The sequence below is a fragment of the Psittacula echo genome (genome assembly GCF_963264785.1).
Source record: "Psittacula echo genome assembly, chromosome: 6".
NCBI lineage: Eukaryota > Metazoa > Chordata > Aves > Psittaciformes > Psittacidae > Psittacula > Psittacula echo.
The window spans coordinates 69,941,835-69,968,047 of NC_137743.1; the positions used below are offsets into that span (position 1 = coordinate 69,941,835).

The following is a 26,213-nucleotide window of genomic DNA, read 5'->3' on the forward strand; positions in this document are numbered from 1 at the left end:
TAGATTGTTTGTATCAGTCCTGTGCATCAAGATTTTAGGAGAAAATTATTTCTGATAAAATAGAAATTACATAATTCTACATCTGATTTTCTCAGGGTTTATAACTCAGCTGAAAAAAACAGTTGCTTTTTTCCCCAGCACATTTTCATTCACTCATTTACTAGCTTATTCTGTAGAAAAAAAACCAGACAGCAATAGATACAGCTTAATTATATACCAAAAAGATCAAAAGCTGCCTCCATGTGATTACACAGTGCCAAAAAAGAAGTCACCAAAATATCCACCAAACCAAATTACATCTGATGTAACCACAGAGAAGCAAATCAAGCTTCATGTGCGAGGTAAAATCTGTGCTACTGTGAGATCTGCCATCTCTCTAAAGATGAGGTTTAGTGTGTACAAAAAAAAGCGTAGCTTCAGCACTGTCAGAAGAAAAAGGCAGACCGGGAAGCTTTCAGATCTCAGAATCAAATTGCTTAGACTACAGTTGCATCATCTTGTACTGGTGGATGTCTTACCCCACTGAACTCCTCAGATAGCAAGAATGTTGTTGGAGCAGAGGGAAGGTGCTCTCTGTGAAACACTTCCCATCACTGTCCAGCTACGGGGCTGAGCCACTCTTGTAGTCAGTGATCTCTGCAGGACACGCAGGCCTGAGGCACTGGTTTATAACATGTTGCAAGCACCATACTTCCACAGAACTAGTAAAAAAATATATCATGATGTTTCTATTTCAAGAAGTCTTTGCTGGCTGCAGAACAAGTATCTCTCCAGGGTGTTGTGAGTGCCAGCGACAGGCTGTAAGGAAATAGAGCAGTGGTCCCAGGGAACAATAAGGCACAGGGATCTTGGGGGGCTTTTCAAGGTCTATTATTGGTTTTGGAGAATGTGCATATTTTTGTACCAGATTTACTGCCTGTGCCAGAAAGAGGAAAAAATTTCCCCTGAGCTCCATGTCCATTTGATGGAACCTCAGAGGGGAACACTAACGAGTACTCAGCTTTCCACATGGATAAGGGAATGTTTCAGTGTGCAGACACATTTATCTACAAAACAACAAATGCTGTTTATATGTTAGGGAGGTTTTATAAAAGTTGATCCACCCTCTAATTATGTTAAGAAATGAATTAAATGGAATTTGAATGACTTAAGGTAAATGAGCTTTTAACCTACAGGATATTTTACCAAAGGACTCGTGTGTATTCACTTTTTCCCTTTTCCCCTCTCACTTCATTGTAAAGGTGAAGTGAATGATGAAGTTTATCAGGACATCAGCAATCGTGGCTGCAGCAGTGTTCAACAGAAATGAAAACAACCTCCCTTACAGTAAACAATCTAAATATATTAAAACAAAAGGATTCTTTTTTTGTTACATTTGCACAACATGGGCAAATAGGAAAGAATCAAGCAAGACACTGGATAGACTCATTTTCTTATAACAAGAAATCCCTTGTCATGGTTGGAGACAACCATAGAAACAAATGAGTTAGTTCTGGGATCAGACTGAGAGGAAGACAAAGTGATGCTTTGCTCAGATCTACACCTACACAAAGTCCCCATCTCTCACATTTTTTAGCTCATTAGGGACAACTTTTCATATTTCTTTCCCCAGTAGGCACAGGAAATCAGCTCTTTTGCAAATATGTGACAGTCTGGCAACTGCATGGCACAGACACGCTGTTGTGTCTCAGCAAAGGAAACGATATATGACATGAATGTCTCTACTGCCAGCCACAGTCCCACAAAACTGTACAACCTCCACCCATTCCCTTTGGAATTTAAAGTCTTCATGACAGCAAACGCAGCAGGGAGAAAGGGCTTCTCCTGAGAGCCTGCATTCGTTCGTTCTTCGCGGTAGAATGAGGAATACAATTGTCAAGAGCTGTCTGCATGTGCAGCTTGGTCACTGCCTGTCAGCAGCCCTTGTTGTGCAGGCTGGCAGGCCAACGTCAGCCCTTCTGGTCGAAGGTCAGAGCTGTACGTCGCTCTTGGCTGAATAAAGTGAGCAGAGCTGCTGTGTGAACCTTGCACCAGATGGTCCCTTCTAACTGAATAATAGAGATCTTTAACAAAAATAATCCCTGAACACCCCTCCCCCAAGGATTTTTCTGGGATGAAAAATATTTCAATATTTTTTGTTCTATCTACTTCAACAAGTAAAACTGGTGTCAGCTGGGGAACCTCCTGCCCTCTCCTCTTCAAATCAGGCTGTATTTTCTTGGGAGGGGATTGTGCATACCTCTCTTTGGATTATGAACACATTTCCTGGTTCGACCCCAAATGCACCAATCACATCTGAAAGTTAAATATGCAGTATTTTACTGCTTCATGTTGTAAACTACAACCCTGTTTAAGACCGTTCATTAAGATCAGGACCAAGAAATAACCATGCAGGATGAAATAAGTAGCTTACAACTCTGTATGAAGAGAGCAAGGAATCTGCAGAAAAGACTGGGAAAATGCAGCCAGCCCCGGTTGTCCAGCTCTGAGCTTCTCTGGCATGGACTGTGTGCATGAAGAGTGTGGATGACCTAAATAGTTGCACATTATATGGAATGTTGTCTACAATAAGGGAGTTTAAAGCACAGAGTTTGTTTTCCATTCCTGTCTGAGGTTGTATGAGTCACCCCAGGGGCTTCTGCATGTTGTCCTCAGGGCGGCATCAGGTAGGATCCAAGGATGACCCCATGCCATGGCTCGGTGCTGGGCTCCTGCACCGGGCTGCCAGCCAGTGCCCTTGCCCTGCCATCGGTTCAGCCCGGCTGGAGGGTAAGGAGGAGGGCCAGGTCAAGCACTTGGCAATGAAGGCAGGCAGAGAGCAAGCAAAGGTGATGTGGCAGTGCTGTCCTCAGCCTTACACTCAAGCCTTTTTGCATGTGACATTCTCTCTGCTCTGCATGCCAGGTTGCCGCATCTCTGCACCAGGGGTAACACATGGCCTGACAGCGGATTAATAAATCCACAGGGACTAATGCCATGTTCACACTTCCTCCTGCCTTTGTCACCTGCTGCAGCTCTGTAATATCTGCTTGTGATAGAACTAAGCAGTTCAAGGGACTAACATGGTTTTCAATAAGGAAAATATTTTACTTCACTGCATTTTTTGGTCTTTGGTATGAAACAAATAAAACTCAAGCTGTTCCTGAAGTAGTTTCAAATGAAGCTGCTCAACCACCTGGAGCCACAACAAGGGAGAGGATTTTTCACACCCAGACTCTTTATCTCATTCATTTAAATACCTTTCCCTTTAAATACCTTTTTAAATGCATTTGAACTTACAGTCCTTGAATTATCCCCTTGAAAGACTTTCATCTTTTTTTCAACCACTTAAACTTTAATTCAAGTTGTCAGTTGTATAAATGGCATCAAAGGTCTTAAGGGAAATTATCAGCCTCATTTTTTACATGATAAATATTAAGTAAAAATTAAAAGTATTAACTCATATGCAATTAAAATTATAGGAACCACAAAAGATATGGGAGGGAACCTATTTGAATAATCTCATTCATTTGGACTTTCAAAAAGATTTTAACAAGTCCTGCAGAAGAGGCTCTTAAAGAAACCGACCAGTTACAAGGTAAGAGATCGGGGATTTGAAACACGGTTCTAGAATATAAAGCGTACAAAAACATGGTCAGTATTCTTACGGCAACAGGTTAACAGTGAAACAGTCCCAGACCCTTGTTCTAATATTTGTAGTACTGCTAGCTGTCACTCAGCTTACTTGGAACAAGAGAGACAGGAAACTAAAGAACTTACAGTAGTTTAAAGGACAACACAATGACAGATGAAAGTCATTGCTGACAAGAACACAGTAATGGACATTAGAGGAAATCTTATGAATTATTAATACAAATTTTGTGTACCAATTGAGGAAGAAAGACCAGCACATCACTGTGGACAGCTCAAACTCCCTGATCACCGTTCAGTGACTGTCAAGAAGCAAACGTACAGACTGTTCCAAAGCATAAGGAAAGGCAAAAAAACCCCATAAAATACAGTGCCATGTTGAAAATTAGTGGTGTGGTCCCATCAACTGGGATCTGTGCTTGATGGCTCCAGAGTACAGCATAGAGTCACAGAAAACAGAGCAAGAGAGACAGGAGAGGAAATAAAGATGATTATAGGCTGCAAAGTCTTTCCTTTTGAAGCAAAACTCTTTTTACAGTGTTTACAGAAAAGATGAATAGACAAGCACTTAGCCCTGGACATTGGCAATAATGAATATTATACGGAAGAGAAAATGAGCACTTCTTACCCTATCTCATAACAGGAGAGACATTCAATGAAAATGAAAACAACACATTTTAAATGGATTACAGCTTTTTTATTTCAATGTTGTAGATGATTCTATAATAATAGTCTGCAAGATGTGTAGCATCTTCTTCTGAAATACTGACTGATAAGGAAGTAAATATTTCCCATGTGATTAAGAACAATCAGGTGGAGCAGAAAGCTTATTAAGAAAATAAAAGGGCCTTCTGGAGATATGGAGTCACACCCCCCACCCCCTTTAATTTCTTTTTGTAAACAGAGATTATAATGGTCTTCACAATAAAAGGAGAGACTGGAGTTATCAGGAACAAGGAAGAAGATTAAGTTGAAGCCAATGCTAGGGTTAAAGTGCAAATTAAACCTGTCATTCAAAATGAGAATTTCACAGACTGATGACAACTGCCATGCAACTAACCTTGAAACTCACTCTCCCTCGACTGGAATATGATATACAGATCACGAAAACAATTGGTCTTCATGTTGTATTTTCTTTATAAACTGCAGTGAAATTGCAACTATGGAAATAAATCCTTCCTATAAATACTGTGAAACGAAGAAAGTTTTTGACTATATATGCACCCAAAATGTGGTAGACCTTGAGTCCTGAGTAGAAATCCTGAGCACTTAAACCCAGTCATTGCTCCTTACCACATTGGTAATCACAGTCATGCAGACCACAGGATGTGCCACCCATCTTCCCTGGCACACTGAGGCACAGCCTGATCTTGACATGCACACTGTTCTAGTTGAGCTTCAACTTCAGTTACTCCTGAAAAGGAAAGTATAATTGCATATATATAAAAAACATCAAAATGTGACACCAAAATACGCACTATCAATGTTGGTAATCTGTAATCCCACCTTTTGAAGTGCCTGTTATCAGGTACTATAAAAAAAAATACACATTTTTCCACTTCGGTAGCATTACACCATCTACCACCACAGAATGTCAGTTAATGGGCCACATACCTTTATTTTTTTTTCCCCAGGCAGATTTCACATCATCAAGACCAACACTAAGAATATTGTATACTGTCAAGGTATAGAGGAAAAAAAAATGTTTGGGAGCTATTCAGATGTTGCAGTGATAAAGCTCATTACAGAGAGTATAAATAGCTGAAATGTATTCCAATGAACTGTATTAATTCACACATAGAAGCAATCTTAAGCTCTTGTGTAACAAGAGAATGAAAATAGAAGACTGTTTGCAAGTGTGTGTGTTTATATATCTGTGGAAAACTAAAATACATTTCTCCAATATGTCTGCGCCTCTGTAAATAGAGAGCTAAAAATGAAATGGGAGGAAAGAATTACTTTGCAAGATGAAACAAACCAACTGATTCAGTGTATATAGGGATGAATTTAGCCTGAGGTTCCACACAGAACCATGGAGGCTGTGTCCTTCCTTCCCGGCCATGGGCGAAGCAAGGAACCCATCCTCACAGTTTCTCCTCGCAGCCATAATCACATACTCTGCATGAGTGGAGGAAATGATGGGCTGTGAAGCACTTGTGGATAACATCTCAAAGAATTCCAATTTCAAACAGGTACAGTGATCAAAACAGGCTAATGCACCATCTTGCTTCTATGAAGAGATATAACAAGGTTTTTCTTCTGTGCAGAGAAGAGAGCACAGGAAGGAACAGAGCTGCAAAGAGGCTTTTTTTATATTCTCCCCCCAAATGCGTATTTTTAGTTTCTCATTTCAATCACTGTTCAAGCCAGTCACTCAGCTTCAATCTTCTTGAGTACTTTTGTGTTCCACCTCTGGTGGTTCGTAACAAAGTGTACAACGCAAGAAGAACAGGCCCCTCGGAATCTAATCAAAGGAGAGCCTGCAAGATGAGACATCCCACCTCAAGACCTGAACAAAGGAAACATATTCATTAGAAGCATGCATCCCATTCCAGGTAGTCATCACCTAAGTATTCCTTCCTTATGGGAAACCACAAATGCTGTCTGCACCCCTGGCATAATATGATCTATCAACTTTTCAATTGGCTAGTTCAAACCCCAAATTAACGCAACTTTCTGTCCACCAAAATATCCCCTGACACTGAAGTCTGTTAAAACAGGAGACCCAGAGGCAGCCACGTGCAACTTATGCCTGCTTCTCAAGGTATACGTATACACACCACGTCTAGGGCATGAGACACCATTCTTAAAAGAGAATAGAAAGAGGTGACCATCTCTTCCTTTCTGAGGGACACATGGGAAACAGGGAAGACAGTCTGAAAGAGATGGGTGCTCTGCATTTCCTTCAAGGACTGTGTTTAACATTCCCAGCAGTAAGGGGTGGTGGTATGAGAAGGAAGATGGCATTCCCACAAAGATTACAACAGCGAAAAAAAAAAAAAGGACTGCTGTCAGCCACCTAACTGGGACAAGTCATGAATTGGTGGAATCTTTCTCCCTTCAGTGCTACTGGCCTACATTATTTTTCCAGAGGAATTTTCAAGTTGACTATTTGGGCAGGTCTCATTGTTCCTCTAGTTTACTAAATGAAAAATTAGGACACATCACAATTTCACATGAGATATTCATCTGTGACTGACAATCAGGAAAAAGATTAAGGAGGAAAGTATTTGTGAAAGCTAACCTTGGTGTAATGAAGCTAGTCCCTCCAGGCTCTCTCTACAGCCAAGACAGGCTCTTTGAGTTCACTGTATGCTGCAGAGGTTTTCTTCACCCATAAAGCAGCCACAGGAGGTTAGACTCACAAGGTTCAAGCCAGCCATTGTGAAAACCCTCAGGACGCACACAGAGCTGACCAGACCTACCATTTACCTTGCTTGAAACATTACTAGAGCAATGATTACCGATATAGACATCAACAGCATGCCCAGCTCTGAACTTTTGTGATAGGGGATGACGTGGACAGGACAGTAAGATGCAACTCTCTCCTAATAGCCTTGCCCAGGTATAGGTGATAGATAAACTGTCTTGGCAGTGCTTATCTCTCTCTCGACGACCGTCTGCATGAGCCTTCATGGCCAAAAGACTCTGGTTGATTATGTAAAGATCATTTTTATGCATTATCCAAGTGACATACAGTAAACTTTTTATGTGTATTTTTGGCATTATATTTTTCTAAATGGCTAACACTGCATGTGATAAAGAACAAAGTTCAGAAGTGCTAGGAAAAAATGGAAAAACTGTAACTAGAGCAGGAGAAAATGAGGAAAAGCGTAAGAGTAAGAATACTGAGCAACACTAATATAGGCAATACAGGAGCAGCATCTGGAACTGACCAGATGAAAGATATTACCCCTCTCCCTTATTAATCAATGGTCAGCTCTCCAATTAGCTGAAGTATTACCCCAGGGCAAAAAAGGATGCTGAAAATTACCTTTCTTTATGGGATGGAGTGGGCTTATCCATGGGGACTTGAAAATAGAAGAAAACTTCTTCAAGTTAAAAGAAAATTTAGGTAAGGTAGTTACAAAGGAATTTTTACACAGCTTTTTATTATACAAAAAGCCCAGAATCTGAAATTTCCCAAGAGATTTCACAACTGTGACCGAGGCATAAAGTACCTCCAAAAGCAATGGGTAAGCAACTGAAAACAAGCCAAGGGACCAGCAATTTTAAAGGGAGGATGCACATTCCAGTTAAGTAATTAAGCAGCAATACCAGTCACTAAGCTAAAACCAATTAGCATTACACCTACACACCTGTGTCAGTGGCCTCCACTGTGAGAACAGATTTGACCTTACCTTACCTACTGAGAGCACCCTGATACTCAAGACAGGTTTTCTTGTTTCTTGGAGCTTTGCATCCTCTTCCACACCTTTATTCTTTCCCCCACCACTTTCTTTTAAGAGATGTTATAGCTTATTTTCAACTTCAGCAAAAATGTTGGTCCTCACTTTGTTTTATAAAATAGTGGAAAAAGACAACTCAAAATGGGCATAGCTTTAACAGGCAAAATGTGACAGCTAATTTTCTTAGCAGATTGTCTGGCTTATGGATTAACAAACCATTTTCCCAACACTAAGGTTTTAAGTTGCAGTCCCTCCTCCCCCCTTTTTTTTCTTTCAAAGTTAGAAGGAAATGCTTGATGATAGTAATGAGTAGACTAGAAAAGAAAACCCCTAACTAGTCTCAGCCAAATTACAGACTTGCTTTAGGAAAACATATAAAAAGCAGAACATCTCCTGAAATGACCTAAAGGTTTTTCAGCACAAAGTAGTACTTTGCCCATGCCACATTTAAGCTACTAATACATGTTTTATGTAGAGTTTTAATTAAAATGCTTAAAAAGCCCCTTTATTCTGCATTTTGAGCTCACCATTTTTGAAACAAAATATTTTGACGCGTAAAAAAGATTTAAAAAAATATACTAACTTACCTAATTGGAAATAAATTGAAGGACACGTTTCTCTGCTCTGAATGTTATTAAGGGTATCTGGAGTCAATTCTGTCTGCTAACATGATAATAGACTCTTGCTTTCTAAGATTCTTTAAGGAAATTAGCCTTGTGCTTTCCTCAACAGTGAAAGATAATTCAAAGTAGTTTAAGAACGGTGAACGAAGATGAGCTAGTGTCTTTTTATAGCCATAAAACTGTAAATGTAATGACAGGGAGGTACTTAAATTGCTACTGGAGCTTGATGTGTCCACTCTAGTTCATGTATTTTTTTGGTGGCTGACATGTGCCACCCTATTTTAGAGTATATCCTGCATTCAAAAGTTAAGAACAGTTATGTTATTGGAGCCTTAAGTAAATTATAGAACATCATGCTACCAGGTTAAAATAACATAGCATCTAAATCTAATTAGTACTGCTAGTAATTTTCAAAATTGATTTTCAGATGTGCATGACCTCTCTGTAAAATTCATTTAACATGAACACCACAAACAGAAATAACATTTTTGTAGTTAGGTTCCCATTCCTATGCAGAATTGTGAGGATGAACTACCTACAATTCAAAGACTGCAATATTGCTTATATAGCAACCAAAACTGCTTTAGAAAGCATGATCTGTTAATGACAAGTTTAAAGTATTTTTAACAAAATAAGTTTATAGTTTTGTCCCAAAATTTATCTAACTGCTTTCATACTATGAAAGGTAACACTATGAGGTAATATTTTGATAATTTATATAACAAGATGGTCTTGTTACAGCTTATCTTCATAATACCTTATGCCACCACTGTGAGGAAATACTGATACTTGGCCAGGGAGCTCTAGCAAAAGGGATGCAGTCTCTCTTACTCTATGTATGGACTTAGATATTACAATCACCCTTGAAAGGCAGTAAGCATGCAAGATCAGAACAGGTCATCACAAGTTCCTTCCCAAACATCTTTTTGGTTCACAGCAGCTCAGACCCAGCTGAGTCTGGAAGTTTCCCATAGGAGCCATCTTTCCTGCAAGGTGAATGCGGTTAGTAGGCACAGCCCTGTGCAACAGGAACTCATCCCTGACCACTGACCAGCATGAGGGACTGTGTGAGCCAACTGAAGAAGCTGACAACAGATCCATGTTCAAACACACTGTGAAGACCAAGGCCCAGATGCCCAATACTCCCAACTCCTAACACACTTTGAAGACCAACAGTATAGTTTGCTAGGTATAGGGCCAACACACAGCACGTTCCTCTGACATAACATTTTTATTCTTTGGAGTCAAGAGAACTCGTGTTTGAAACTTGTAGCGCAGCAAGACCAAAACAACTTAGCATTTATACTACCTAGAGGCAGCCAAGCCATTACATGGGCACAGCACAGAGGTATCTACACCAGGTGACTTCTGACAGCAGAGGTCTGTTAAAGAAAAGTCATAACCAGACCCAACATTGGGAAACGAAGGCTAAGCTGTTTCAGTCATGTTTTTAAGTAACAAAGATTAACAACTGAGCAAAATACTGAAAAATGTCACAGAACCAACACTTCCTGAAGTCTTTCAGGCAAAACTGCTATTCAAAACACAACCTAGAGCTCCAATATTAATTATAGACTAGATGCATGAGTTACTTCATTACTGGGCATGGTCTACTAGCTGTTACCACTGAGGAACGCAAGCCCAGGATCACTGCATATCCCTCTACTCTATAGCGATTGAGAAGATGCACTGAAAAGAAGCAAACCCCCAAAACTCTTATGCCACTCTGCAAATCCTGGAATACCCTCAGTTTGGAGACTATACAGTATTTTGACTTCTTTTCTCAGAAAAAAAAAATCTACCAAAACTAAAGGAGAGGAGCACTGATCAGGGCTACAGAACAGTTCCACACTAACAGACATTAGAGGCGCACTTGAACTTCTGGAAAAGAAATGGCAAAGCACATACATGCTTAGGTCTATGAAGTCACAGACAAGATGAGAAGCAGGGAGCAACTATACACCATTCTTCAGAAAACACATTGGAAAGTAGCAAATCAAAGCAATCAGGCAAAAACTGTAAGAAACCCCACACAGACTGTACAGCAAAATAATGGAACTCCTGGCACAAGATGCTGCAGAATCTACCTGAAATAAACTAAATTAGACCATTTAATGGTCAAGGCCTTATGAGAGATGCACAAAGTGACTCTGGCTCAGGAAGTCCTTAAGCAACTGTCAGCTAAAAACTGGGAACGCTCTCGGTATTACTGACCAGTCCCCCCTGGGCTGCCACAGTGCAGCCCTTCCGAGCATGTGCCTCTTTACACGTGACCATGAGGACTACTACTCATTGTCTCACTGCTTCTAGCTAACACTAGCCTGCTCATACTAGTAACGGTAAAAAGAACTGCCATTTTAAATAGGTCATTCTATTAAATATCTATTAATAATCCTGGGAATGGAAAAAAGAAAACCCATCAAGAATTTGTAAATGCACTTAAAACCCCAGCTCCAGTCTTAATCTTATCCTTTTCCATTTTTTCCACCAATGAGCATTATATTTTTATCATCCTGTATGAAATATCACAAATTGGAGATGTTTAAGCTGGCATCTCCTTATCAGCACATCTGAGATCAAACACTTCTTTTTGAATACATGCTTTATGTTTTCACATTTATTATTATTAAAGATTTAATTAACAAGCTTTCTAACCTGAGCAGAATACCTCAAAAGTTATGGGTTAATGAAATTTATGCTATTACACCCATAACATAGCAAAGGAAGTATTATTCTAGATAAATTAAGTTTGTACAATTAAGCCATTATGAAGTACAGATAATTTTCAATAATGTTTGTAGGGAGCTATCAAAGCAACCGAACAATTACCAGCAGAAGCATTTTTTAGAAAGTGTTCTTTGAAATTAAATTGTCCTGGAATTAACACACATTGCAAAAATGCACAAATCATTCTGAAAATGAGAAGCGCATTGTACAACAAAAACCCAACGCAGTTTGAACAATATATACTTCATGATGCCACTACAGCATTTTTGACTGTGTGGTATAACAAGATAGAAACGGTATTTTTTTCTCTGCAATATGAATTTATTTTTCATGCAGGTGTTTCTGACTGGAAATATTTTACTACATGAAGGCTTGCAGAAATAAATTCTGTCAATTACAGAAAAAATTTTAAAATGTGACATTTTTCTTAGAAAAATGTTGTGACAAGACTTAGGCAAAACTGATCTATTTCCTTAGGAATTGTTCCATTTTCTGTTACAAAACAGCTCAAATATATTTCCTATGCTTTATACAAGATGAAATACGATTTCATGCATAAAGTGTGCTAAGTTCTCATATGCCCAGCAATTGTGCTCATTTCACAAAGTACAAAAAATGTAATCTTATGGCATCAGTAATTGCCTAATACACAACTATCACCTCTGTCCCCACTAGTGGACAGAGAAATAGAAAATAGTGCCCACACTTCCTTCTATTTCATGCTGAAAGACTTTCAAAATGTTCCTTAGTTACTAATGAGATTTAGAGTCTTAACCAGATGACCTTGATTCATTACTTGTACAATGAATGTTGAGCTACCTGCTTCAAACGTCTCCAGGTAGAAACTGCTGCAGCAACTAAGGTTTTTTGCTTTCTTTTTTTAAACTTTGCTTCCAATAAACTTCAGCACTTCAAGCCATAGAGTGCAAAATGTCTAAAAAGATTTGAACCACCTCTTATTTAGATTTCCTATTTCATTTCTATAAGGAATATAGAAAAATGGGAAAGATGTCTCTCAAACACTTCCTTTGTAGGGCTAAAGTTAAAGTCTATGACTTTAAAACCAAATTCATAGTTAGAAAAAAAACCCAAAACCAAACCAACAAACAAAAAACCCTGAACAAAAAAAACCCACTCTTAAGATCACAAGTGTAACTAGCTCAGGATGTTACAGTATTAAAAAACACCGTGAAAAGTAACAGAACAAGCTGACACACTTTCAAGTATGACACTGAAACCAGCAATATTGCTTTTTCAATTTTTAACTCTTGAAGAAAAAAAAAAAAAAATCAACTGAAGTATTTCCTGAAAATTTTGGTCAAGCTTACTTTTATGTTTGAGCAGTCAAAATAATAAACGGAATGCCAGAAGCAGTTGCACTGATGCCTGAAAGTTTCACATAAAGTCTACTCTTCTAACATTCACATTCTAATCTCAGATTTTTACATTTATCACCCTAATCTCAGTATCTAACTTTCAATTAACAGGAAAAGTTAAAAACTGATCTTTTTAGACTATGAAGTTACAAATATTTGAAACTAAGTGACAAAAACACCCATTTCACAGAGATCTTAATAGTTTTATTCACAAAATAAAGAGCTTCATCTTTCCAAAGGAAGACTTGAACAGAAAGACTCAATGCAACAGTTATAAAAAAGTGGTACTGAAAATTTGAAAAAGACTAATAAAATTTACAAATGCAAACTATCACTTTGTACAAAATTTTTTTTTTCAAAGACAGTTCAGTAACATGTTTAAGATACAGTTTTAACAGCTCAGAAACGCACATTAATTTCAGCCTCTGGCTGGACATTATTTTCGTCTGTGTGGGGAGTTCTCTCTTCGTCTGTCCTCATTCTTTCTGGATTCTCTGGATTCCTTGTACTGGTCAGAATAACGGTTGTACTTCTCTCTGTGCTTCTCTGAACCATTTCTGTATCGATCTTCTTGCTCCTCCTCTCTCGGACTTGAATTATTATGGGCCCTCTCTCCAGATCTTGATCGTTCTCTTCTTCTACTGTGATGTTCATTATCTTTACTCCAGTGCCTGTAATTTTCATCATCAGAAAAAGAAGCTCTTCTCTCTGCTTTCCTGGGTTTCGAATTACTGTGTTTATTTTCTACATCCTTACTTCTTTCATGGTTCCTATCCTTTCCACTGTGGTAACTGTCTCTGCCATTGGACTCATCTCTGTGATGATATTTTGATATATCATCTCTCCTGTGTGATTCCCTCAACTTCCGGTGATTTCTTTCTGATTTGCTCTCAGTATCACTCCTTTCCTCTTGCTGCCTCCTTCTCATTTTCTTTTCATGTGATTTTCTTTTCCTTTCTTGTTTTTTCCTGGAACCTTTATCAGATTCTCTATTTTTCTTTTGCATTCTCTTTCTTTTGGCTTTAGGAACATCTGAAATTATAAAACAATAAGGGAATAAAGTTACATTTTAATTTATTACGCTTGTTAAACTACATAGAAAGTTCTAGAGAGGTTTGTTTTGTTTTTTTTTTTTGGTTTTTTTTTTTTTTTTTCAGAAAACATTTGTGTATACGTATCTGGACAAAGGTTTCAAAATAATAAGGTTGGATTTTATTCCCCTCCCGCCTGTCTCATGCAATGGGGGAAAACTGACCCATTCTTTAATTGAACAGGTACTGATTATCCTCAAACGTTTGTTTGCAATATAGGTTTTCTATTTTACATAAAATATGAAATTCTCCATAAAAGTGTGAGCTGACCATCAAGCTTGAGACTATTCTCTATTTTTCCTCCAAGCTTCAATATTTCTTAGTAACTCCATTGTTATTAACACAAGAACACTATCTTATGAGGAAACAAAAGGTATGCTGAAATGGCTTGAGACAGTGGTACCGCAGCAACATTAACAATGGCCCTCTAGCTCATTTTCAGGAGAAACAGTGACAGCTTTGTCAACAATTTAAGACTAAACCTAACTTACGTATTTATAAATCACAGTAGTGCTTACCTCAGTGGAAGACTTTGCTCTTTTATAAGAAACCCCTAGATTTCACTTGACAGTATTTATGAGTAACAGCCATTTAGAATAAATATTAATTCACCATACTGTATGAACTTTAGTACCATAACAGCTGTTTCTAATCACCTTTTGAGAATACCACAGCCACAGATTTAGTAGCACACCAAATACCTGAATCCTACAGCAGCTGCTAGTCCTATGTCTGACTTAAAGCTTCCTGGCATACTGATAAAACACAATGATGGATCAATTCATACTTTTTAAGTTGATATATTAAAATCAGTGTTTTCTCTGTTATTTTACATCCTTCAGAAAGCAGAAAAAGACCTGAAAAAGTAAATACAAAGAAACAAGCTGTTCTGGTAAGACACATTTCATCCTCTCCTGGACCCATTTTGGTTGGAATAACCTCTCTACAGCAGTGCTGAGCTTAGCTAGCTGGAGAAGTTCTACGCATTAGTTGTCAGTAAGACAGTAATCTCTAGTTTAGCTGTATGTTCAATTTCTAATCACAGGGTTTTCTGTTTTCTCTTATACACTGCACTGTTAAACCACTGAAGTAGTGTAGCAACACTCCTCTGAAAAATGCCTTTCAGCTCTACCAAGTTATTTTAAAGATTTAAAAAGCTGCAAACATACAAGACAGAGTAAGACAGAGTTATAACCAGTAAGGGACCTCAACCAAGCTTATCATTAAAGAACAGTTATCTCCAATCAGTGTTCTGACCACTGCAATTATGTACAAGAGTCAGGAGCAGGGAGGGGGGGAGAAGTTGAATCAGGCTGCAAAGATATCAAAATGCAAGTTTTTATGAATGTGTTCCTGAATGGAGAAAGGACAAGTAGTAAAAAGGAAGGTCTTAAACCTACAAAAATAAAGTGTTCATACTAGCAGACTGCAGGCTGTTGGTTCGTCACTAAGGACTTAGCTCCCTGATTCCTATCAAGCAGCTAAGCAGAGCTGCAGTTGCCTGTGCAGAAGATCTGGCTCTTTGCTGAACCATGGCCTTCTTTGACCCTATTTAACTGTGACGTCCTCTAGTGCTTTGCTGTCACTAATACAATGAGATACAAATCAAACTTTGTGCAATAAGATTGCTATGGAAAACAAAACTGCGTTTCTAAAGCATGAGCAGTTCACACTGCTTTTACCAATCAACATTTTCAGTTCAAAGGAATGTAATAAATCAAATTAACTTTGAATCAGCAAGCTTCTGTACTATAGAAAGTCATGCTGTGTTATCATCTGCTCATGCTATACCCAATGCACACACTAACACACACTACTCTATAGATTAAGCAATGTTTATGACACTTCATATCAAAAAGAAGGTTCTGCATCAGCAGGATGGTATAAGATGCTAAACATTAATTATAATGCACAAAAAGACAAGAAACTAAGTTGTCAGCAACAGCTAATTCTTCCTTGGAGATTTCTCAACAGACAAGAACCTTCATTATATCACAACACAAACTCTTCCTGAAGAAGAGGAATTAGAAATAGAGACAGTTCACTAGTAAGCATCCCACAAACATACTAATAAGGAATGAGCTTAATACCTGTTGCACAGTACTAGAGCTTCAGTTTAATGGAGTAAGGAGGTATCAACTGTCTAAAAAAGTAATCTACATAACAATGTTTCTCAGATATTTAAGTCCATTAAAATGGAAATCAGTTTCTCTAAATTTTGGCATAAATTTCCATTAGCAATATTCAATATTTTAAATCATGTAAATTTAAAATAATTGTTTAGTTTCTAAAGCAGAGGAACTGACACTGTCTGTAGTTAGTTTTTCCTCAAAATAAGTATACACAGAAATAGAAATTAATAGGTGCATAGAAGTAAATAAAAGACATGCAAATAGTTACATAGCTAGTGCTTAAGTACCTGAGTCACTGCTGTCGTCACTGCTAGATGAGGATTCACTGCTGCTGGATGATTCTGAGCTACTACTGCTGCTGTCAGAATCAGAATCTGAGGAAGAGTCTGTCTCTGAAGATGAAGAGGAATCTGATGATTCAACATCCTGTTTCTGTGTCATTATCATCTTTGGTGCATTTTTAAGATGCTCCCGTAATTCATCCCTAATTAACAAGAAAATTTTAGGTTTTTTTGTTTGTTTGTTTTGGTTTTTTTTTTTTTTTTTTTTTTTTGTTGTTGTTGTTTTTTTGGCAGGTGTGAGGGGAGATAAGGAAGTAAGTATAAAACAATAAAAGCATTCCTTACGTTAGTCCTCCAAGGCCAATAGAAGTGAAGAAATTGATGGCAAAGCGAGTGTTTCTTGGGTTATCCCGAGGCAGTAATCCCTCAAAGAAAGGCTGCAGTGTTCTGATGGAAACAAACATCTAAATTAAACACTATGCCTGCTTAGCACTAATTCTCATTGACATTAGTAAGCTGAAAAAGAAACTGTGTGTAGCTCCATAGGACAGCAAAAATTTTCTCTTCCTGCATTTTTCTATACTTCGATTGTATCTGTGATGCATCTTACCAAAATGCTACTTGAAAATTTGCTCTTTTATGGAAAGGAACTTCTTCATTCATAGAAGTTACATATATACTGTTGATTATGACAACAGAAGTCTGATTTTGTGAAACCCTGAGGAGACTTGTCAAATTGCAGCAGCCTATGATAGCAAAAGATACCGCTTGCTGATTAAGAAGTTCAAAGACTTAGGTATGTATGTTGAAGTTCCAATCGAACAGGGCCCTAAATATAAATTCAAATTTAAATTTACATGAGTTAAAGCATCTACTTAATTCTTCATCATACATAAAGAAACCCAACTTATAGGAAATAGCTCGAACAACTGAAAGGAACACTGGGAGAATGCAATGTATTTAATCACACATAGGCTTAAAAGAATGTGTTATTTAAGCTACACTTAAGGATAAGTAACTAATTCTAGAAAAACTGTTATTAATAGTTATGTGTTTTTCCTAAGTTTTATTATAAAAAGAAGCCACAATAACATTTATTACACAGCTATATAGCTGACAATACATAAAAATAAACTTGCACTTTGAAAATTCTTATACAAGCTGAGTATTACTGGCAAAAAAAATTGGTAACAAACTGATGGGATCATGCTCAGCTTAATGGGACTCTTAGCAATGACTGAATCTATAAATGAGCTTAGTCTTGAAGTACTGCATCTATAAATGAGCTTAGTCTTGAAGTACTGCAGCTACAGAACTGCAGTTTTAGTTGAACTTGAAACCAAGAGTTCTTATTTGTATTTTTTCAGATAAAGAAACTAATTGAACTCACAGTTCTGAAAATAAAATTTCAACTTACTCATCTTTTAATCTTGCATTTAGATTAGGAAGTCCCATATATTCGCTGAGTTCCTGAAAGAATATTTTGACAAAAATTCTGCTGGAGGATGTGGTAGTTTCTTCACTCAGTATTATACATTCAAGTACCTGAAAATATTTAGAAAAACCTTAAGCTTAAATATACATCCTTTTATTTATCTTAAAAACTTTAGTCCTCCTAAAATAACTAAAATAACTAAACACTGATTTCTCTCCTACCCACCTCCCCAAGAAAGTAAATCTTGTAAATCCCTAATCAAGACTTTTCTTTTCTTTTCTACCATCTGGAAGCAGTTTTTGATCATATTTATGCTAGTCATTGTTTAAGGACTTACTTTATCCAGCAAAACTCCACAAGAGTGTGAACTGCTGGGAAATTACAGATTTAGGGCTTAAGTTCTAAAGAGGCTAAATATTTGGACTTGTTTGTGCCTGAAGAATGACAATTAGACTGGGATACAAAATAAGACTAAAACAGTATGAAAAGAGAAGTTACCTTGATATTTATTTCTTCACTTGTAACGTTGTATTATTATATCTCAGAATGCAAGATTACTTTTATTTGGTACTTAAGTCACGAAAGTGCAATATTTTAATATTTCTTGTATTTCTTTCTATAAAGCCTCTAATTTTATACATAAATATAATTTTAAAAGGTTTCTTTAGTCTTGTTTTTTTAGGGACAGTTCAGCTATTTAGAGACAGTTCTGCTTTTAAAAGTTCAAAATTCCAAAAGTAATATATTTTAATCAACCAATTTCATCTGAGCTCCAGAAAATAACAGCTCAAATTAACTACTTCAGAATGGGCTGGGAGGATGACTATGCACAGGGGGCAGAAAGAGGATATGGAACAAACCAGAATTGTTCAACAGAATCTGAGAAGATACTTAATCCAGTTTGCTACAACTACAAGTAGTTCCAAATTGCAGAGTGAATACTAAAACTAATGTAATTGTTTCCGAATACAGGAAATTGGTTATTGAAAAAGAAATCTAGGACAACAGCCTTTTTTACTTACACTCCAGGGAATTGAATCGGTGTGCAGTAGATGAGCAAACATCTTGGCAACATTTCTCAGTTTGTTCGTTTCCAAACGATGAATGGTATCATACTGTTCTTTGAAAATAGCTTCAAAGGATTCCATATATTCTTTTTTCAACATGCAGAAACGCTGAGACAATATTGTACAATTTAAATAACCAGATTAAACAAAATATTAAACATGCAAATAACCTACATGTAAGTGACCTAATGGTGCAAATATTTACTGCAAGGTTTTCCTTTTAAATAACCCTTGGAGGAGAAGACTATACCTTCATAGGGATATATTTATTGCTTTCAGCAGTTTGTTGGAACAAGAAACTCATCTGCATTGCAAAGTAGTAATTATCAATTTTGAACTACAGCAAGATATTCAGCAATTTCTTTACTTCAGCACATCCAGTATTTTCACCCGATGTAACCCTATCAAATGTAACATTTTAAACATGACATCAATGAATGACTAAAATTAGAGAGACAGCAGGTAAGGCAGTTTGGTCAGAAACATTCCAAAGAACATGGAAATTAACATTTATAGTCTACTAAACCTGTAGATTCAGATGGTTAGTGCTTTGTAAATGACTGTAGAATTATTTCCTCAAATAATGCTTAAAAATACAAATGGAAAAAGTCACTGCCTTTCAGAATAACTTGCTCACTTTAGAAGACAAGTATTTTATCTTAACTCATCAGATCTGTCAATATCATAGATAAGGGAAACTTAACTAAGAAATAGCTGCAACTAAATTTCCAATCAGTTACACAAAACCAAAGAGCTAGCTGTTTACTGAAAAACAAACAAAAAGACTGAACAGAAGGCATTCAGTCTTGTGCCCTAAATTAAAAAAAAAACCAACCCTACTAAGCAGCTTTAAGCAAAGTGGTAAAAGACGAGAGTCTCCAAAATTAAACTTCAGTACTGTAAAAAGGGTATCTTCTGGTAACTCATAATACTTTAACCTCTTTTTAGTACCATTTCTTTGCCACTGATTTATTGTTCTAACTTAATGAGAAAAGAAGGTGGTAAAAAAACCAAAAAGCAATGATATGAGGAGAAAATTAGTTCTCTCATTCTGCATTCACTATGCTTACTACAATCAGTATGTTAATCCAATTCACTAATACAACCAATCAACTAATATAAACATTTCCAGAATGCTAGACTATTAGTCTTATTTATCCATTAAAACGTAAGCTTGAAAAAACAGAAAAACAGAGTAAACCAAATTAAATTATCTACCATAAAGTGTAAAATCTGAAAACAGAACTCACCCCCGCCAGTAACCCGAAGAATTTCTCATATGTTCTTTGCTGAGCACAGCAGTCAAGTATCATATTGCAGAGTTCTTTCTGGTTTAAGGAAAAAAAATTATTCTCTAGGTAAATTCACTGTAGCAGCAAATACTGAAGAAAGCCTTACAGAGATGCAAGCTTTAAAACAAGAACATTTACATAAAACTTCATTGGAAACATCAGTAGTTTCCTGAATATCTTGTTTTAAAAATTATCTGGGACATGAATATGAACTTTCACCATTTAAATTTCCAGTTTGGCTTAAGCTAAAATGTATACATCAACACACTGTGTATCTAACCAACATAGCCAAAACTAATTTCCAAATTGACTTCACCACAGTGCAAAGAAGAGGTGTAAGATAAAAAGGGAATGTTTTGAAGGTTTTCTTGTAGTTTTATTTGGTTGTTGTTTGGTTTTGGGGGTTCTGTTTGTTTGGGTGGGGTTGTTTTGTAATTGCACCAATCCCTGCATTTATAGAAAATGAAGATTCTTCGCAACTTCCAAATGTCAAACTATCCTACAGGCAAACCATTTGGCAACTCAAATACAATGTGCATGCTTAAGGGAGTATTTCCAAAATCAAAATATCTGTAGATTTTGGTATATACTAGTATCTTGAATTACTCAGCCATAATTTTCACAACCACCTCTGCTTACCATAAGCAGAAGGCAGTGTTTCACTGCGACTGCTTCACTGGAGAGGCCTGAGGTTGATGTTCAGAGAGACTAAAGTCACCCCTGGGAGGCTGATATGCCTAGACTTTCACTATAACAAAGGTTCTGAGGGGAACTTCTCTAAAGAAGCTGTTTTAGGCTCATGTTCCAAATCACTCTCCAGAAGAGCACCTTTCATTCTTGGCTCAGAAGGAGCAGAGGAAATCTAGCTAGATGAGCCTCCCAAAACTTTTATGCATCCCCAATCACAAACAGCCTCCTTTCCATTTTTTCCCCCATCTCCATGGTGGACACAGGTGTAAACACCAGCTACAGTACTCACACAAAGGATGCTCTCCCTTCCACTGATATCAACTATCTAGAACAGTAGTCCCACTCTTTTGGCATATACACATGGTCTGTCTCCCTTTCTCCTTGTTCCCCAATTCTGTCACCCCAAGATCATTACCCACTGGCAGTTACCTCCTCCTATCTTTCACATACACCATACCAAGAACCAGAGGGAAACACACACCAGTGGATTCTGCATTGTTAGGACCAGAGATCATCACTGGCTGAAGGCAGCGATCTAGGTAAGCAGGCATACACAAGTTTAAAAACAAACTTACCCTCTGACCTACTGTGTAAGATACAGGTAGCTATACAGATATGAAATGGTTTAGGGCACATTCTGCAACATTATGACAGGTGAAGCAAGATTTATATAAATTAAAAGCCATGAAATACATGGTGCTTAAACAGTACTGAAGGTTTTTCCTCATTAACTTTTTTTATTATTATTTTCTCGTAAGTCCAATACCACAGCATAAATCAATTTGTGATATTCCCAAACAGGTTTTCAGCTGCCAGTCATGTATCTTTCACTGTTAATGTCTCTTTCAATTAATAACAACAAGTCCATAAAAAATATTGGATAATTTCAAGCACCTTTGTCCTCTTTATAACTTGTTAGTTTACTGTAACATATACCCACTTGTGCTATTCTTGCAAGCATGTACTCCAGAAAGTAACATTTTTGCCCATCATAAAAGCTCAAAACAAATAAAAAGCCAATCCTGCTGAGGAGGAAAAAACCACTCCCTCCAAATAGCAAGGCCATAATATATCAAACAAGCTTATAGCTGCATTTAAAGGCATTCCCTTTAACGCTGTATTAGTGTGATATATTAAAATGCATATTAACTTTTTATATCATCCTGTTTTACAATAATGCTGCAGTTAATCAGTTTTTGAACAAAAGGGTAAAGTGCTGATGCCACTGCTAGTAACATCAGCAAGACTTGAAAGAAAAATTTCTTCCTAATCTTAAATGCAATTACAATATTGGTATCCCCTGTGGTTTACAGTAATTAAGTATTTTAACATTTTAATTAAATATTACAATGATTTCTAGGAGCGTATCTTAAATAACCACAAGCAGGAAAACAGATTAGCCCACAAAGACATTCTTGCTAGTATTATCTAAACAACTCCAAGTTAGGTCTAGAGTAACTGCCTTCCAAAAAACTAACTTCCAAATTCTTTAATTATTTTTTGAGCAATGAGACAAGTTCACATGGCAATTCTAGATTCATTTATAGCTCTAAAGGTTAGTTAACTTATTTCTGTACTTGCAATGAGAATACTTCTGTGATGTTTATGGTAAGAAGAGCCTGTGTTTTTAGTCCATCACTTGCTTTAAAGAATACAGTGCATTTGTTTCCCAATTTCACAAGCAATTTGTATACTGTGTTGTTCAAAAGTTTTCATACAATGCTCAACAAGTGATTATTTAGCTTAGTTAAAGTATGTATGGCTATCTAGGCATGAAGTAAAATGCTTTGACAATATCTGACATCCAATACAGATGGTGAATGATCTTTCGTAAAAATCTTTAATTGATTATTGTATCATGGAAAAAAAATGGCACTTCCCAAAACTGCTAAGACTAATAAGGAGAAAGCTCCCTCTAAATACAGTGCATTTCTTACAGTTCTCCCTAAACATTTCTTACTAGCTCTTACCCAAACAGAATAATGGTTTAGACGGATCATGGCTCAACCTAACATGGAAATTATCATCATACATTTAAAGATGCTAAAGGGTAAACTAGGAAAAAAACCCAACAAACAAACAAACAAAAACAACAAAAAATAATCAGACTTGCTTCTTCCCCCCACAGCTTCACCATTTTAAAAAATAAACACACCCTGCCCACTGTATTTTCTCAGCTTCACACAAAGGCTACGTTCACTGCAGACAGATGAACTAAAGCAACTGGGTCTTCTCACTCGCTTTTGATCGTGGGTTCCTTTTCACAGTTATACTCCCCCACACACCCTCCTTCTTTCCTTATTTTTTGCAATTTCTTTTAAGATTTGCATATAGCTAAGACTGCAATTTCAGAGCTGCCCCACATGCTGCCTCCAAGAGGAAGCATCCCTCTCCCTTCCCTAGCTAGAAGTAATGGAATTTCCACCTTCCCTTCCTTGCCAGCCACACAGCTCTCCTTCCACCACTGCATGCACAAGCTGAAGCGATCACGAGAGATCCCCACCCTGTAAGTTAATGTGGCTTCTTAAAAACATAAAACTAGTAGTGTCAGCACTTATTTTTTATAAGTTTATTAAAGGAAGAAATGACACTGATTGGCTGGAAGCAAACCTAGTAAGGACATAGGTTGGTTTGATTCAATGCAAAACTGGAATTATGTAAAATTAGTGCCTTTCATTTTACACATAAGCACTGTTTTTACAGATGCGACATTTTTCCTTTTTCCTATTTTATTTCAGCTGAAGTGTATTTTACTTCCACTTACTACCTTAACGCTTTCCCTACTGCTGTGTATTTTAATGTGCATGACCATCACATGCGTCTATTGTTTCCAGCATCTCTTCTCTTTCTCTTGTTTGTCAAATTACAAAGAGCCAAGGCCAGCAAAGCCATGGAAGATGTTTCAGGAGGAGGTGACCTCTTGGCAAACTACATGCAGTACTTTCGGTAGATACTATACTGTGTCTCCAGGTCTGTCCTATGTTTGGTCATCTAATGGTCTTTCTCAACTTTTTTTGTCCTTTTATTTACCATATTTTACCTCAGATGATTTTATATTGAGAGCAATGTAAGCTTAAAGCTTGATATAGTTATCAAAAATCTTGCACAACTCAGACCTACAACACTTTACACAGGAATCATTCCTTTGATATAAGGATATATACATTTTTAATCCTGCCGCTACAAGTCTGCAACACAATACAAAAGAATCTGGTGAAATAATACATTAAAGCTCCACAGTATCTGCTTCCCTTCCACCTGAAGGCTACCCACGCAAAACTGAATTTTAATGATGCCACTGCGGTAATTTGAGCAATTCCATCTCCTTAGGTTAAATGCACACATACATGTTTGGAAGATCAAAGCATAGACAGAATTCTAGCTAATACCTGTTATCAGTAACACACAAACACAGCTTAATTCTGCATGCCTTCTACACCTTCATTTTGTAGGCATGAACATACATGACAACATACACAGAAAAGGCAATAAATTTTCCAATTATTTAATGAAACTGGCTATTTTTACCTCATTGGTAACTTTAATGTCATAAAGATAGGCAATTTGAGAGTATTCTATGATTTTAAAATATTTTCACATAAATATCACCTGCACATTTATAAAGCACAGCCTGTTTTCCAAAAAACACAAGTAAGCTAGTAAGTAAGATAGCTGAAAATTAGTCTTATGTTTTATTTTTTAAAAATCTATTTTCTGGTAGAAAAGATCAGTAACAGCTGAAAATTTTAAACTTAAAATTTATATGCTTAAAACAATCTTATCCAAAAGATATCATGTATTTAAAGAAGTACTTCTTGAAACTTCAGTTGCATTTCTGGGACTTCATCCCATATAGGTATGGTTTAATAGACCATGGATTAAAAGAACCCATTACAAATTATTTCAAGTGGTATTTTGAATAATTAATCTATATGTTTAGACGATTTGTCCTGTCAAAGCTCAGCCCCTCTGTGTGATCCACAAGCCTATTAAGAGTAACTCTATTCCGTCCTTCAGGTCATTAAAGAAACTTCAGGTCAGCCAAAGCCACTAGTTCATTCCCACCCTCCAAATTATTTAGAAACAGTTTTCAATTTTACAGGATTACAATGTAATCTACATTAATGATTGGAGAGAATAGAAAAGGGTAAACTGGTTCCACTAATGGGTCTTTGCAAATTTTAACTAAATATTCAGATTCTGCACCTGTATGTGCATTTTCTAATATAACAGGGATTACACTAATGTAATAGTGTAATAGGGATTACACTAATGTCAACAGTACTGTATGTTACACAAATTAAAGCCTATGAGGAAGCAAGACCTTCTCTATCAAAATTTTATACCCTAACTGCAGAGTGAGGCTACTGATAACACTAATAATTCCTTTCTTTCTTCAATACCTTTTGAAGAGTCCTGAGACACAGACTTCAGATTGCTTTTCAAGTTGTGATCCACACATCTCAGGTATCAAATACATTATTTCCTTTCTACAGATACAATTTACAAACTATATATGCTAATCTACGTCTTCTATGAACATCCTGTAAATTGTCTGACTGTCTGAAGTATTCCAGGATCATACAGGTCAGAGATAGCCTGTTTAAAAAGCTATGCTCTGTAGGTAAGGATTAGTTACTGTACCTTGGACTAAGAAACAGCTGTAACCACAAGCAATCCTTTTCAACAAGAAGAAAATCAGGCTGAGGGCCAGCTTCTTTCAGAAGTTTTGGAATATATTACAAATATTCAGCTAGCAATGTTTTTAAAGAACTAAGAACTTTTACAATTATATATTAATTACACAGTTATATAGTATATAATACTTTCTTATTTTATTGTTAATTATACTAAAACATCTGGAAACAAAGATAACTAATGTTTTAAGCTGGGCTGACGGTCACATGAGCAGTTTGAGAATAAGATCATTCTGATTTTGATGGAACTTCCAGCTTTAAGGCAATATATTTGAAAAGTAGTACAGTTAAATTCAATGTAAAATCTGAACTAAATGCTACAAGTTAAAATAGTATACAGTTCAGAAAATTAGGTGTATCCACGTCGTTAGATTTATACATCCATACATTAACAACAAAAGCAGGGAAATAAAGGAAGTTTATGCATTAACATAACTCCAATTAAACATACTTTTAACCTCAATGTCAGATATGAAAATTCAAATTGACTCAGCATCTCAGGCTCATGAAAGTCCTGCTTCAAAAGACGGGAAATCTACCTGAGGATGGTCACCTTTCACAAGCAAGCCTGTGAACTAACCATGGTGCTGCTGCCAAACCTACCAGTTGCAATGCCCTACAATAACAAAGGAAAACAATGAATCCAAGAAATCAACAACTCTACTCAGTTTCCTGGACTACATTCTCACTGAATGTCAAGTCAAAATAAGTATTTCTGTTATCTTCAAGACTTGATGCATAAATAGCACGAGACACTGACACC

The 26,213-nt window shown here is 36.8% G+C and overlaps 1 protein-coding gene across 4 annotated transcripts in view; it reads right to left on the reverse strand.

Moving 5' to 3' along the window:
- Window positions 1-12,947: 12,947 nt before the first annotated feature.
- The window catches only part of CWC22 (CWC22 spliceosome associated protein homolog), a 32,888-nt gene continuing 19,622 nt past the window's right edge, over window positions 12,948-26,213 (reverse strand). For 3 of the 4 annotated variants that reach the window (XM_080620449.1, XM_080620452.1, XM_080620450.1), the window contains 6 exons: window positions 20,022-20,099; window positions 18,727-18,879; window positions 17,687-17,814; window positions 16,615-16,716; window positions 16,276-16,472; window positions 12,948-13,797 (listed from right to left, as the gene is read on the reverse strand). In XM_080620449.1, coding sequence (XP_080476575.1) covers window positions 13,202-13,797; window positions 16,276-16,472; window positions 16,615-16,716; window positions 17,687-17,814; window positions 18,727-18,879; window positions 20,022-20,099 — 1,254 coding nt within the window. In that variant the 3' untranslated portion in view covers window positions 12,948-13,201. The remainder of the gene's footprint in view (window positions 13,798-16,275; window positions 16,473-16,614; window positions 16,717-17,686; window positions 17,815-18,726; window positions 18,880-20,021; window positions 20,100-26,213) is intronic. The other variant, XM_080620451.1, reaches the window with a different exon arrangement.